This window comes from Stegodyphus dumicola, chromosome 5 (assembly GCF_044657685.1).
Source record: "Stegodyphus dumicola isolate Sdum_Otavi_A_Nest chromosome 5, ASM4465768v1".
In the NCBI taxonomy this organism is placed as follows: Eukaryota; Metazoa; Arthropoda; class Arachnida; order Araneae; family Eresidae; genus Stegodyphus; species Stegodyphus dumicola.
This window is the reverse complement of record NC_140772.1, coordinates 207,925,393-207,939,561: the sequence shown is the minus strand read 5'-3', so window position 1 is coordinate 207,939,561 and position 14,169 is coordinate 207,925,393. Positions and strand designations below refer to the sequence as shown.

The window sequence follows — 14,169 nt, the reverse complement described above, 5'->3', positions numbered from 1 at the left end:
TCCTACGATGTCTTGTGCCACGATGTTTTTGCCTTGCGTTGTTTTCTCCGCGACGATGTTTTCGCCTTGCGTTGTTTTCTCCGCGACGTCTTCGTCCGCGATGTTCTTGGCTGTAACCCAAAAATTTCGATCGAAGAAAGAAGGTATTGCAAAAGTATGTACCTGCCGAAATCTTTGAGAATTTTATCTAGTATAAAAACTGTTTTGTTCTTAATTTAATTCTATGGGGTGAATTAAACTCTAATTACTCTTCACCTACCTTGAAGATCCACCTACCTAACTCCTATAAAATAATGTCATGCTAGAATTGGCACCCCTAAAAATGTGCCACCCATAGCAACACCACTGGTTATAGTTCCAGATGATACGTAAAATTTTTCTCTAGAAAGTAACTTATAACTGTATTTACCTGAAAAGTTTAGTGCAAAGTGCAGTAAAGCTTTTAAAATTTATCTGGAACATAGTCTAAGTAAATCATTGCTGCATGAGTTGATCAGAAATGTAATTCCTAAAATAGTTCATCCAAAGACTTAAATTCAGTGTTTGAAACAATGTCTACAATTAAGATATTCTTAGACTATTAAATAGAATTATTTAAAAGGAAATGTGTGTAAAATCAATATTAAAATTCAAAACATTCTTGCAAATTTACAAACAATTACAATATCCTTACCATTCAAAGTGCAATCCTAAATTTCGATGAGAAGCGAAAAATCTTTTATCAATAAAATAAAGAAGATTGTAGTAATGGAAAAGCATTTTTACACCATTTGCATCTCGAGAAGGAGTTCTTATAGCCTGAAATAGAGAGTTTTCATCAGAGATTTTATATACAAAAAATTTAAGAAGAACAATTTATTATTATCATCATCATGTGCCAGTCAGCACTCGCACTACATCTACTTTACAACAGCTGAAAATAAACATTTCAGACTAGGTTACTTGAATATGGCAAAGCCACAAAGGTTATCTGTCTGACAGGAAAGGTGCCTTAGTGGAGAACTGTCTGAGGGAAACTGGCTCATTTTCACATTGTACATGGGGAAAACCATGAAAACCAATCATGCAGCCAGCCCATTTTGCCTGGACTCAAACTCAAAGCAGATCGAACTACAATATTCTATTTGGCCATTTGTGAGGCAAAGAACATTAAAATCTGTACTTTCTAATTAAAGAATTAGTGACAGTATTTAGTTTCTTGGAATTGGGATTTGTTTTCTAAATTACAATTGTGTAGCTGTAGGAAATGATGAAAACTAAGGTAAAAAGGTAGATGATACTAAGAAAATCCTATGTTCTAAATAAAACTTTTGTCAGTTTATCCATTTCAGTAAACAGGAAGATGTTGTACAAGACTTGAATTTGAAAAGAAGAAAAAAAACAAAAAAATTCTAAATCGTATCTTGAATAATGCAAATAAAATCAATGTTCAAGATATGATTTAAGATTTTTATAATTCAAACAGTATTGACAATAGTTATCTTGCATACTTAAAATAAATCCTATCAAACAAATTTTTAAATTATAAAAGAGACATTCTCTGCATTGAATTAAAATTTTTAAAATGAATAATTAAAAAAAAAGCAAATTAATTCTTAAACTCTCATTCTAAAAGTCTTGTAATTCTTAAATATTTTATTATAACTTTATGGTAATGGAATTATATTTTCGTTTTGCACAAAAGAATAATGAGACACATGAGTGCTAAGATATTGAGATACTGAAATATTAAAGAAACTTTCGAATCGGAAAAGTACATTTAACTTCGAAACTTTCAAGTTAGGAAAATTGTTGCTGTAAATATATTGCCATTTAAATTCATCTAATCTTCACAAAAATCTAATCTTCTGTACTAACTTTATGAAATACTTATGCTTTGCAAACAACCATAGGAAAAAAAATTGGCTATAAAAATCTTTGCATATATGTCAGTTAGATTCAGGGAAGTGATCAATGAATTCCAAACTCTTTACATATTCTACAACTGAAATTTCAATATTCTGCTAATTTAAAACAGACTTCAACTGTATTTTTGACAATTATTTAATTCTGATGCATTTATCATATGCATATATTGCAAATGTTTTACATTTATAAAATCGTAAAATGAAAGGTTAGGAATTAATAGCATCGTCACCATTATATGCCCAGTTGGATTTTTAAAAGCGAATTATTTTGCGAAAGCATATTATCAAATTTTAGCGTTTCATTTAAATTTGACTTAGGTACTGGGATAATCAAACAAAATAGTCGAAAAAAGTGTGTATGAAAGTCTGTTTGTTGAGGAGAAAGCTATACCTGCTGTTTATGCAAGTCGGGTGATACGAGGCATGTGCAAACATGAATAATTCAATAATAACTGCCTCATCTGTATTTGTCAAAATGTAATATTATTGCATGTAGGTGCAAATATAGAACAATGTTATAGTTTAGTCAACTATGAAAACAAATCAAATAGGAGCCTTCTCTTTTTTCGTGATTTAAACTGAGAAATCCTGCAAAGACTGCAACTGAAAACAGTAATAAAAATTTTGGTGGAGAAACTGCTGATGAACATGCCGTTAGGCTCTGATGAACAAAGCTTAGATTAAAGTAAAAAATAATAAAAATAAGCCCAGTCACCATTCTTATGTTTCTACTAATCCTACCAAAGTAGAATGAATCGAATCCAATAAAAGATGTGTATTGGAGGTCTTGCAGAAGTTGATTGATCACTATTCGATTGTTTACAGCCACTTAACAATAAAAAACGAGTTGAAAGAACTGAAGATATAGATGTCACATGAGTTCACCAATCGAATGAAGAAAAACTATTTAAAACGCACTCTTCTTTCCTGAAGAGTAATGCTTTCTTCAATGCATGGTGATCAGGAAAGGACGAGGCTATCAGATATTGGGAAAATTTCCCGATACGCCGTAGGTTATAGACCCGCCTTGTCACTTGACATCGATGGTTTATTATCTGGTGAAATATTAATCATAACTGCAGGATTCATGCAACAAAAAAACTATAAACTCATTGGAAGAAAGAGATTTAATGTCACTTCAAAAAGAAAATCGAAAGATAAACTAATGGGTGATTGTATTAAACTCATTGTTTTGGATAACCCCGTGGTCATTAGCTAGCCGCAAATTCACAATTATTGAATTTAATTCTTTACTCCACAGCGTAAAAGCAAGGCATTTTCATGTACCCCCCAACCGATAATTTCATTAGGATGCTAAGTCGGCGGCCACTCACTAACATAATGCGCATCTTGACATCTTGATGAAGACTGTATTCTTCATTGTATAAGCTGAATTTTATAAATGCGCCGGGTGGTGTCACATGTTTTGGCGAGCAATGATCAACTTTTAAAAAGGCACTGGTACCCTTCTGTTTGGCCGCAGCCATCAGATCAGCCTCATCCGCAAATGATTATTATTATTGATAGTGATTTTGATCTCATAAAATAATCTCATTCAACTTAAAAGTTGGGAGGGTATGAAATTTAGAGAAAGTACTTCGAAATCATTTCTATATTCAATGGAGATATGAAAATTTGATGGTTTTCCTTTTACTCTTTTATCCATCATTTATCCCTTCCGCAGAGTCGAGACTATAGCAGCAGATCTGCATTGTGAAAATATGAGACAAATGGTCCCAAATCGTTGCATTAAGCGGCTAGCAGTGGTTATCAGACATGATATCCTGTTATTTCAAGACCACGCCAGACCCTTACCTCACTGGAAACCATACAACAGCTACACTTCTAGCGATGCGAAAATGCGTTTTCTCTTCCTTATTCTCCAAATGTTTTAGCACATGATAATCTCCTTCTCTAGGATTCACCTTTTCTTTCAGACATGTAGAAGAGACATGATAATTTTTTTACATGTGGTACAAACAGTTTGTCAATAGTGTATTGATTCGTAACCCTATATTGATGTTACTGCTAATTACTTTGGTTAAAAAATTGCTGCAGCGTCTTTCTTTCTTCCCCTTCCCCCTTCAAGCAGTCTTGAATTCGATTTTTTTCAAACACGGATAAATTCAGTTACTTCACTTGCAATAGTCTTAAAAAGAGAAAAAAAAAAAATAGAGAGAGAGAGTTCTAAAGAATTTTGCTATAGTTCCAACTGCAACTGTTTCAACCGGCAATGGATAAAAAGTTTTTCACCCTATATCCTACTTTCCTCTCCTTGTGCACCAAAAGTGCTCTAAAGAACTTCAAAATTATTTTATCAAAACTGGAATTTTAATTTGTTTCATATTCAGAACCAATAATTTTCCAATAAGAAACATGGTAGCAATAAGAACGGGAATTTTTTTTAAACATTTATTCTCGGGTTTTAATATTAGCAGAACCACTTTTGATAATATGAGGTAATTATTGAATAGTAGCAGAAACGCAACAAATATGCTTTGGTCTGCATAAGCTACAGGTGACAGGTGACGGAGAACGGGGACGCCTGGTGTTTAACAGAGGTAAACAGGCATATGTTCCGCGTCTTCCACTATCCAGAGGCAACAACTTCTTGGAACCGCACCGGGAGTTTATATAAGATTTAAGAAAGATTTACAAGGCCATACAGAGGCAATTGTTTGACATAAGTTGGTGGATTACATATGTGGTTGAGGTGACAAAGTGGTGTGGTTGAGGTGCCTAAGCTACAGATAACTTTCACCAAAGACACTTCAAACATATTTATTTACTGCGAGTGACAGTAGAGAAAACGCGCGAGAGTAAATTGTGGTGGGCCAGGGAGAAGTACATACTTCCAAAGGGTATGTATGTCTTACAATTACTCCTCTTTGCCCAAAAGGGCAATTATTTTCTCGAAACGGGAATTTACGTCGAATCACTAGGTAAAGGAAAAGGTGTAGCGTAGAAATTAAACGTGTAAAAATAAGTAAGCCTTTTATATGGGAATTTTAAAGTGTGTGTGTGTATATATATATATATATATATATATATATATATACATATATATATATATATACACACACCCTTACCCGACCTTTATATTGCCAATCGTTGGTCGTAATCAAATGCTTCCAATTACAGAAAGGTTTTAAATGACAAAAATACTCACGTCTGGCAAAGTCAAATTAAAAAAAATAATAATAATTTTCGATATATAATATATATATATATATATATATATATATATATATACACACACCCTTACCCGACCTTTATATTGCCAATCGTTGGTCGTAATCAAATGCTTCCAATTACAGAAAGGTTTTAAATGACAAAAATACTCACGTCTGGCAAAGTCAAATTAAAAAAAATAATAATAATTTTCGACAAATAACGAAATCTAAATTTTAATGCGATCTCCCGGTTGCTATATTTATATTTGGGAAATTTTTATACTCGTTATGGGGGGGCGGGAGTCACAGAAATTTAACTTTTACGCAACATAAATTGATCGGGATAGTTTTTAATTTCGAAATTTGCAAGTTTGATGTCATTTTAAACTTACGTTGAGGGATAAATTAATTGAATTAGAATAATTCAAGGAAATAAGTTTAAATGAAATGTAACAAAAAATATGCATAACTTAATAGGCCATACAAGAAGTCATGTGATATCATCCACATGAGATATTTTTAAAATATTAAACAACAGAAAATCGTACAAAGATTTCACCTTTCTTTTTAATCTAAAAAATAATACACACTAATAAAACCAAGACCATTCTCTTTATATAAAATAAAGGAATACATAAATGAGTCCATATAGATGAAAATAATATATGTATGATCACACAACTGTGTTATCATCATTAACTCCTATTTTTTTATGAACAGGATAAGGCAGAGATTGAAAACTTAACGAAAAATTTTATAGCAAAGATAGAAAACATATGACTTTAGACAGAACTATGTTAAAGGCAAAATTTGTAATAAAATTGTTGCCACTGAAAATATGACTAAAGATACACTTTCTAAGACTTTGTTAAACTTATAAATAATATATTGTAAACAATACTGAGAATTAAATAAGATCCTAACATCCCGTGGCTTCCTCCTATTTTTTGGGGCCAGGCTGACTCCCCCCCCCACTAAATTTAAAATCATAACTACAAATTTTATATAACTAGGTAACTCTGTTCAGAATATAAAAATTGGGTCCATGTTATTAAAGTTCAGTGATTATGCACTTCGTAATTGACAAACATCTATCAAATATATAATATTATAAGAAAATTAATTAATTTCTTAGTTACCTAAAATAACTGAGGAGGAAATAAATAACATTTTAGGGATTTTTTTAATCCCAATGGAACAGTAGCCCAGAAGGGCTATTAATTTCGTTTTGGCATTCATCAAATATTATCGCCCTGTATTATATTTAAAGAAATTAAATAATGAAGAATCTGCATAAATGCATGCATGTTTCTCGGATTGTGATAAAACCATCACGAATAACAAATAATTCTCCACCGAATATGGGCATCTGGAAGCCCTAACTTGGAATTTGTTTTATTACCGATTTCACATTTTGTCAAACATAATAATTTTTGATTAACAAACTCAACAATTCAAAGCGAGCAATGCCAACACCGTATGGGGGGGGAGAATTATCTCCAGCGCGCGAGACTGTGTATCGGAAATTCTAAAGATATGTTCTTTTAAATAGTTCATGATATTGCTGTTGAATTGAATTTTATGGTTTTAAGTACACAGACCATGATATTTAGTAAGGTAACACACAAAACGTTAAAAACACCCCTTTGGGAGTAATATAAAATTTGAATTCTTTCAGATTTTTATTTTATTTATTTATTTTTAAGTATTGGCCCATGAACTTTAAGTAATTGGGCTTAGTTGCCTTTAAAAAAAAAGTGTCACTACCTCGACGGTGATTTTATGTTTAATGAACCGTCAGGACCATTCGCGTACAGCTTAATGGGAAACAAACTACGAAGTGTTGTTGCTGTTCATAATTCTATTTTGGAAACTTTCAGTTTCAACCATTGCCTTAAAGCTCCTATTTTCTTTCTCTCTCTCTCTTTTTTTTAACCTCCTCTGTATAGCCAGCTGACCAAATAATAGATCTTTCGATCAAATCGGTAACAAATTATCAAGTCACTGAACAACGAAAGTGGTCAATGGATTTGAAAAAAAATGAGTTCACAACTTATAAGCATGGAACATTTTGCTACTGGCCAATAAAATGAGCCTCTCCATATGCTGCATTCTTAATTGTAATCGTGGCATACAATGTGCAAGTAGAATAGAAGGAACAAATAAAATTTCAAGAAAGAAAGTGCAGGCTTTATATTAATTTAACCGAGTTTTGTTGTTATTTTGCCCATACTATTGCCAGATTCCAACATAATTCAGTTTAAGAGAATCTTTGCAAGGCTACTTTGTTACGTCTTGTTGCTACTTAACTGATTGATTTGCTTTGGTAGTCGTATTTACGTCGGGAACATTAAGGGACTTAATAGACCTACCGCAATAAGAAACAGTTCCAAAAAATGCGTTTCTTCAAGCACAGAGTTTGAACAGGAGGTTTTCAGCCCCAACTTTTGGGAAACAATTGCATTATGCAATCTGTTTTGCATACATAGCCTAAATATTTTTCGACAACTGGAAAACAAATTGCGCTTGCAGCTTTATTTCGCATAGGAGAAAAACGAATTAGAGGAATGCTTCAGCTATTACATAATATTTGCCATCCTTTGTATTTCTGGCAGGAACGTGTTTGTCAGTAAAGTTACTACATTTCACGTCGATAAATCCGATAAGTATTTTAGGGCTGAGACGAATGTTATTTATGAGTAATATTTTGTGTTTAACATTTTAATCTGATTGGAACATTTGTCTACATTTTCCATAAAAAGGCCGGCCCTATTATGCTTGTGTTATTGTACAGTTTGCATCACTTTTAAGTTGATGTATTAATAAACAGGACTATTTTAAATCTTCAAATGAGTTTAGGATTACTGTACTTGAAAAATGAAACGGTAACTCTTCTGTCTGTCTTTATGGTTATCGTAATTGATGGTTTAGTATAGAACCATGTAAAAGTACACAAATGGTTTACTTTTCCATCCAAGTTAGAAATTAGAATAGACATGCGTAATTAAAACAAAGGCGTTAGCATAGAGGGTCTCTTAATTTCGTTTTGGCGTTTTGCGTCGAATAACTATAAACGACGAATCGTTTTTCAAATTGCTGCCACCAAATATTATCTCTCTGTGTTACATTTAAAGAAATTAAATAATGAAGAAATAATGAATATATGTATGCATGTTTCTCGCAATGTGATAAAATAACGGTACCTAGAGCCGTCCAATTTTGAATAATGTAATCCTCCTGCGAATATGAGCATAAAAGTCCAAATTTGGAATTTGTTTTATTATCGATTTCATATTTTGTAAAACTTTAACGAATTTTTTATTAAGAAACTAAACAATTTCAAAGTGAGCAATTGCAACACTGTACGAAGGGGGAGGGATAACTCCAGCGCGTGAGACTGTGTATCGGAAATTCTAAATTCTATATACAACAGGCCTATACGCTCTAATTCTATATGCACTTTTTAAATAGTTTGTGATATTGCTGTTGAATTGAATTTTATGGTTTAAATGCGAAGAACATGATATTTAATAAATAAAGGTACTACACAAAACATAAAAAAAAGCTTCTTTGGGCGTAATATAAAATCTGAAAGCTTTCAGACTTTTTTATGTATTTTATTTATTCATTATTTAATATCTTAATTACTAACGATTTTATTAGTCATTTTATTTATTCTTCTTGCTCTTGACCTGATGGTCTTTCGTGGAGCTCTGGCACTTTTAGAAAGTAAGCTCTGTCCCAAAGAGAAACATTCTCTGATCATGATTAAATGTTGGATCAATCCTTCAAAAGATGAGTTATTTTCTACCACTCTGAGTAAGTAAATGACATCCTGTTTTAAACGGTATCAATGATCCTAAAACATTATTTTGAAACTCAACGATATCTCTTTACAAATTGCTATTTTAGAACTGATTCCTTCTATGTTTTTAAGTTCTACTTTTTTGCAAATACGGTACAATATATAAACATTTTAAAAATAAATCTCTTGTTTTCTATCTTGTCCCAAGAAACTAAAAAGCTTCTTCCCATCTCTCGTCCCCAATGTTCGAGAAGCGTGTTCGCCCGATTGTGAAGACATGTCCATTGACGTTCCAGATCATTGGATTTCCTTTATAAATAAGAAACGCACTATCTACGAGACAAATCGACTAAAAAAATACAGCTTTAAATTACATACCCTAGGAAAACAAAGAAAATTCACCAGAAATAATTTAGATGTTAGTCTAAAATCTGTTCAAAGAAATACTGTATTGAGCAATTTCAAATAACTTATCGCTTAATATTAGAACGAAATTTTGAATTTCAAAAGCATAAAAGTTTGATTTATTCTCCCATGTGTCTAGAGATACATGTAATATAAAGACAAAGCTTACGAAAGTTTCTAGAAACCCCAAATTACATACGAACGAATTTTAATTCTGAAACAAAGAAATGTTGAATCTTTACATTATGGTAATTTGGCGATTTTTTAGCTAAAATTTGGCGACCAACCCTGCTACAGCAACCTGCTAGTTTTATTTTGGGCGCCATTTTGTTTTCACAAAATAAAGGCATTTTTTTTTTTTTTTTTTTTTTTACAACAATCTGCTAGCCGAATTACGCTTATACTAGAACTTTTATGGAACAAAAATGCTTAATCATGACGAAGATTAGGTGAGAAATTGGGAGAAAGTGCAGAATCGAAAACTGCTTGCCGCGTTTTTAAGAATTGCACATACAGGGTATCCATGTACACGTCGACCTAATATTTTCACTTAAAAAAAAATCTCAGAATTGCACAAAAAAAAAAAAAAAACATTGCGCACACTCTTGACTTTATCTATGTACACATCGACCTATTTTCACTTAAAAAGTCAAAGAAAATTGACAAAAATCCAATTCTTCTTACTCTTGTAAAAAGCGTCAAACAAATAAGTGGGCGATTCTGCTCTTTAGCAGCGAAATTGTTTCTAAGTGCTTATTAGCTAAAATCACGATCGGAATTTTCCGGAAAATGTCACATTACATGTCTCATAATCTCTCATTTCTCTGAGACAAAATAATCTGTGATTGAAACAACTGTGAACTTCTCAGATTATTGCTAAAGTCCTAGCTAGTAACCTTTATCGCCTTACCAAAATGTCGCCAAACTACCTGTTACCATATTCTAAAGATTAGCCAATTAAATAGCTATACGAGTACATGGTAAAATGGTGACTCATTTTTCACAATGATGTAATTTTTCCAGCCCCATTTCATTATCAGAATATGCGAATTTTAAACTGAAAAACTTTTCAAAATTATTTACTCACGAAGAAATTAATTATACATTATTGAAAAGGAGTTTTCTACTTCATATCCCGAAACGGAGTGAACTTTTCTGTATTCACACCGTCGCTAAAGCAAAAACATAATTTTCCGCCTATTTGGGAATTAAGAAATGCCAAACGGCCTGTTGTATAGTAACATACAAAATTAAAAGCGCTTTTAAAACGTTCTATTTTGGAAGGACACTTGATACATTTCTCAGACCTTATGAAGTACTTGCATAATGTTATATACTTAACTGCACATTAGCTGATAATTAATATTAAATATGCTTTCGCTTCATAATTAAAATATAGGTATTGTTGCGTGCGTACGGGTTCCTAATAAATTTTGAATGCATAAGTCCGATGAAAAGTGAATAAAATTTATTCTTATCACAACAAATAAAAACAAAATGCTTAAATTTTTTAGAGATATTCGTACAATATCCCAATATCTCACAGTAGTTATCTTTTAAATTATTAAAAACGTTCAACAGAACTTAATTCAAAACAGAGAAAGCTAATCAGATTTCACCGCGAATTCACTACAGTAAACAACAACAGTTATCCAAACAACTACTGAAATGAGATGTTTTCCTCCAGCTTTTATAAGCTTTTTAAATGCACGAGAAGCTTCTCGTAATTTCTCGATTTTTTCTGCATGACAAAAGCAATTACGAGATATCTATTTATTAAATGCGCGAGCTCCTGTATTTTTAATTTTTCGGAGTAGCTTATAAGGTATTTCTCCCTCCTTCCTAGTGTAGTGGTCTGCGTGTTGGGCGCATATTCCAGAGGTCCGTGGTTCGATTCCCGGCAAAGGCGTTGCTCATTCCTCATGACTCCTGCTTCTGAATTAACCTAATGACTCTAAAAGCTTTCTCTTCAAATAAGTCTCGTGTTGCATTGCACGGTAACATAAAACAATTTTAATTAATTCTATTTAAAAATAACTAAATCAATACAGAAAACCGTAACACTATAATAACCCATAAAGTATAGATAATGTCTAGAAAAAACGTTTTGGCACTGGATTTATTTTGACCACTTATTAAAGCTTATTTTTGACGCATTTCACTCTCTTCTTTTAAATGACAACCATATCGTTTATTTTTTCATTTAGAATGATATGAGTTATATGTAATAATTCCTTTATTTTCATTTCGATTAAAATGATATACTATAGATTACACAATGGTTGCCTGCTTGATTTTTGTGTAAGTCTAAAGTATCGATTACTCGATGAGATGAGCCTCGAGCTAATAAATAACTATCGATTAAACGAAGTAACGAATCTTCCATTTTTGCAAATAAGTATGCATTTTCAACAGATACTTGTGCAATTTTAGGTACTTTCTATTAATTTAAAATGATTAATTAATTAAACTAATTAAAATTATATAGTTATTTAATTACTGAAATATTTTAATCATAAAATTCTTTATGTTATACTAAAATGACAAAATAAAGACGAGAATCTGATGTTCATGAAAAACTTGCAGAAGTCCATTAAAATATTTCAAGAAATTTTGCTGTTTAAGGAACAGCTATATACTATATACTTTTTATTTAGGATGATTTGTTTTACAGAAGACGTTATGAGAATAATTAAACGAGCAAGTCCATTTATATTTAATTTAATAAGACTGAAAATTTTATAAAGTTATTTAATTACTAACCTGTCTGATTTGGTTCAGCTGCTGAATTGCACTGTCAAATTTGCTGTCATCTTCACTGTAATGCTCCAAGATAAAGTCCTAGATTTGAAACAAGGGGAAAGAAATGGGATATTGCATTTGATATCATTTAATAATAAAAATTGATAATATGCATTAAAGAATTTATTTAAGTAAAATTTTAAGAAGAAACGTAATTTACAAGTTTCAAATAAACTATGTATTTAGTTTTTAAAGGAGAAGTATTCCTTGAATAAAATTGAAATAATAGAATTAAAAATCTTTATATGAAAAAGAAAAAAATAGTTTAAGTCATCAATAAGTTACCAATAATTAATTTTATAAATATTTAAGAGATCTTTGTTTCTTTAAGTTTCTTCAACAATTAAGGAAATTTATTCTTCAAAGAAAAGGCATAACAAAATGTTTGGCAAAATTTCATGTATATAAATTTAAGGGGAAAAAAGATTTCAGTTAAGTTCTTTAATATTCTTAATTCAATTAATGAAATTAAATTGTCAAATTGGTAAAAAAAAATCATTAATATATATCCTTTTACCTTAAAGGGCTCTTTGAAATCAATTTCTTTTGTTTCTTTCAAACCCAGTGGTACCATTGGCATCGTAGATATTGAGCTGTAAAATAAATTGTCGTAATTGAAATTGGTAACTGGAAATAAAATAAAAATGTAACAGAGTAATGTATTTTTATATGTTTGTGAAACAGCTTAAAAATTTTTGAATTCTTAATGCTTTAATTTAAACTAGATATTAAACTATATACACTCCATTTACCTTCAACCTATAAAAAACTATTTTACAGCTCCCACAATATTCATTTAGCATATTACTTACTACTTAAAAATTCAGATTTCTAAAGTTTTTACGTTATTTGTATATTATGTTTTAAATTAATATTTGGAAAACTTAGAAAACTTTAATTATTCAGCTTTTTTTCAACATAGGCAATATATAAAGGAAACATACTATTTCTTTTCATAAAATAAGAGCGTGCATATATGAATTTTTGCGTTTTATGGGAAGTGCAAACTCGATATATTTTTATTCCCTTACAATATTCCTTCAAAAGAGATGAAAAAAAAAAAATTCTAATGCAGTTAAATATAACTGATTGATCTTTTTGAAGGTGACGGATAGGCATAAACGGTTGTGGTTATGTTTGCGCATGCGACGAGGGGGGGGGGGAATCCATAAATGGCTTAGTATCTTGCAACACTGTATTTAATTGGCATTGATAATGTCCTCTGAATTGCATCAGATTTTTTGATCGTGTTATCCTGTCATGGTGTCCAGTTGATGTTTTTACTTCAACAATTCGAATGACTCCGTCTTTCCCAGGAAAAAGTTCTGTGATTCTTCCAAGATTCCATTTCAAAGGAGGAAAGGAATCCTCTCTGAGATACACGAAGTCGTTCGTTTAGATATTTTTTGCCCTCAAAGTTCCCTTTTCTCGATGTTGCAGTTGATTCAGATAATCATATTACCCCCTTGACCAAACTATTTCGAAGTTGATGAATCAAATGCGAATACTTTATAATAATGAATATTGTTGCGTGCGTACGGGTTCGTTATGAAATGAATGCACAAGTCCGATGAAAAATGAACAAAAATTTATTATTATCACAACAAAAATGCTTAAATTTTCTCAAATTATCATGCAGTATTACAATATCTCACAGTAGTTTTCTTTTAACTACTCAAATGTCCAATAGAACGTAATTCAAAACAGCTAAAGAACGCTAATCCACGAATTCGCTACAATCAACAAGAGCAGTTTTCTAATCAACAACAAACTAAGCAACTACTACAAACTGAGATGTTTTCCTCCTTTTATAAGATTTTAAAATCACGCGCTAAAATTTTCCAGTATTTTCTCGAAATCAAAAAGAGATATTTATTTATTTAATGCACGCGCTCTTGTATTTTCAATTTTCCGGCTTAGCTTTCTTTTAATATTCGTCACGCGCTGCACTGCGCGAGATATAAAACCATTTAATTTGTAATTGAACTAACATTAGCTTTTTAAATACCAAATTCGTAACACTGCCCCCTTCCCAAGGACTGCACGTCCCGGGCAGTACAATCCCTGGACAGGAAGC

General features: G+C 31.5%; 1 protein-coding gene across 4 annotated transcripts in view; it reads right to left on the bottom strand.

Annotated features, from left to right (window-relative positions):
• LOC118201206 (rhophilin-2-like) overlaps positions 1–14,169 on the bottom strand; it is a 237,488-nt gene that overhangs the window by 22,370 nt on the left and 200,949 nt on the right. For all 4 annotated transcript variants that reach the window (XM_085817594.1, XM_085817593.1, XM_035373257.2 and 1 more), the window contains exons 4-6: positions 12,610–12,685; positions 12,054–12,131; positions 674–798 (exon numbers count right to left, since the gene is read on the bottom strand). In XM_085817594.1, the coding sequence (XP_085673720.1) occupies positions 674–798; positions 12,054–12,131; positions 12,610–12,685 (279 nt within the window). The remainder of the gene's footprint in view (positions 1–673; positions 799–12,053; positions 12,132–12,609; positions 12,686–14,169) is intronic.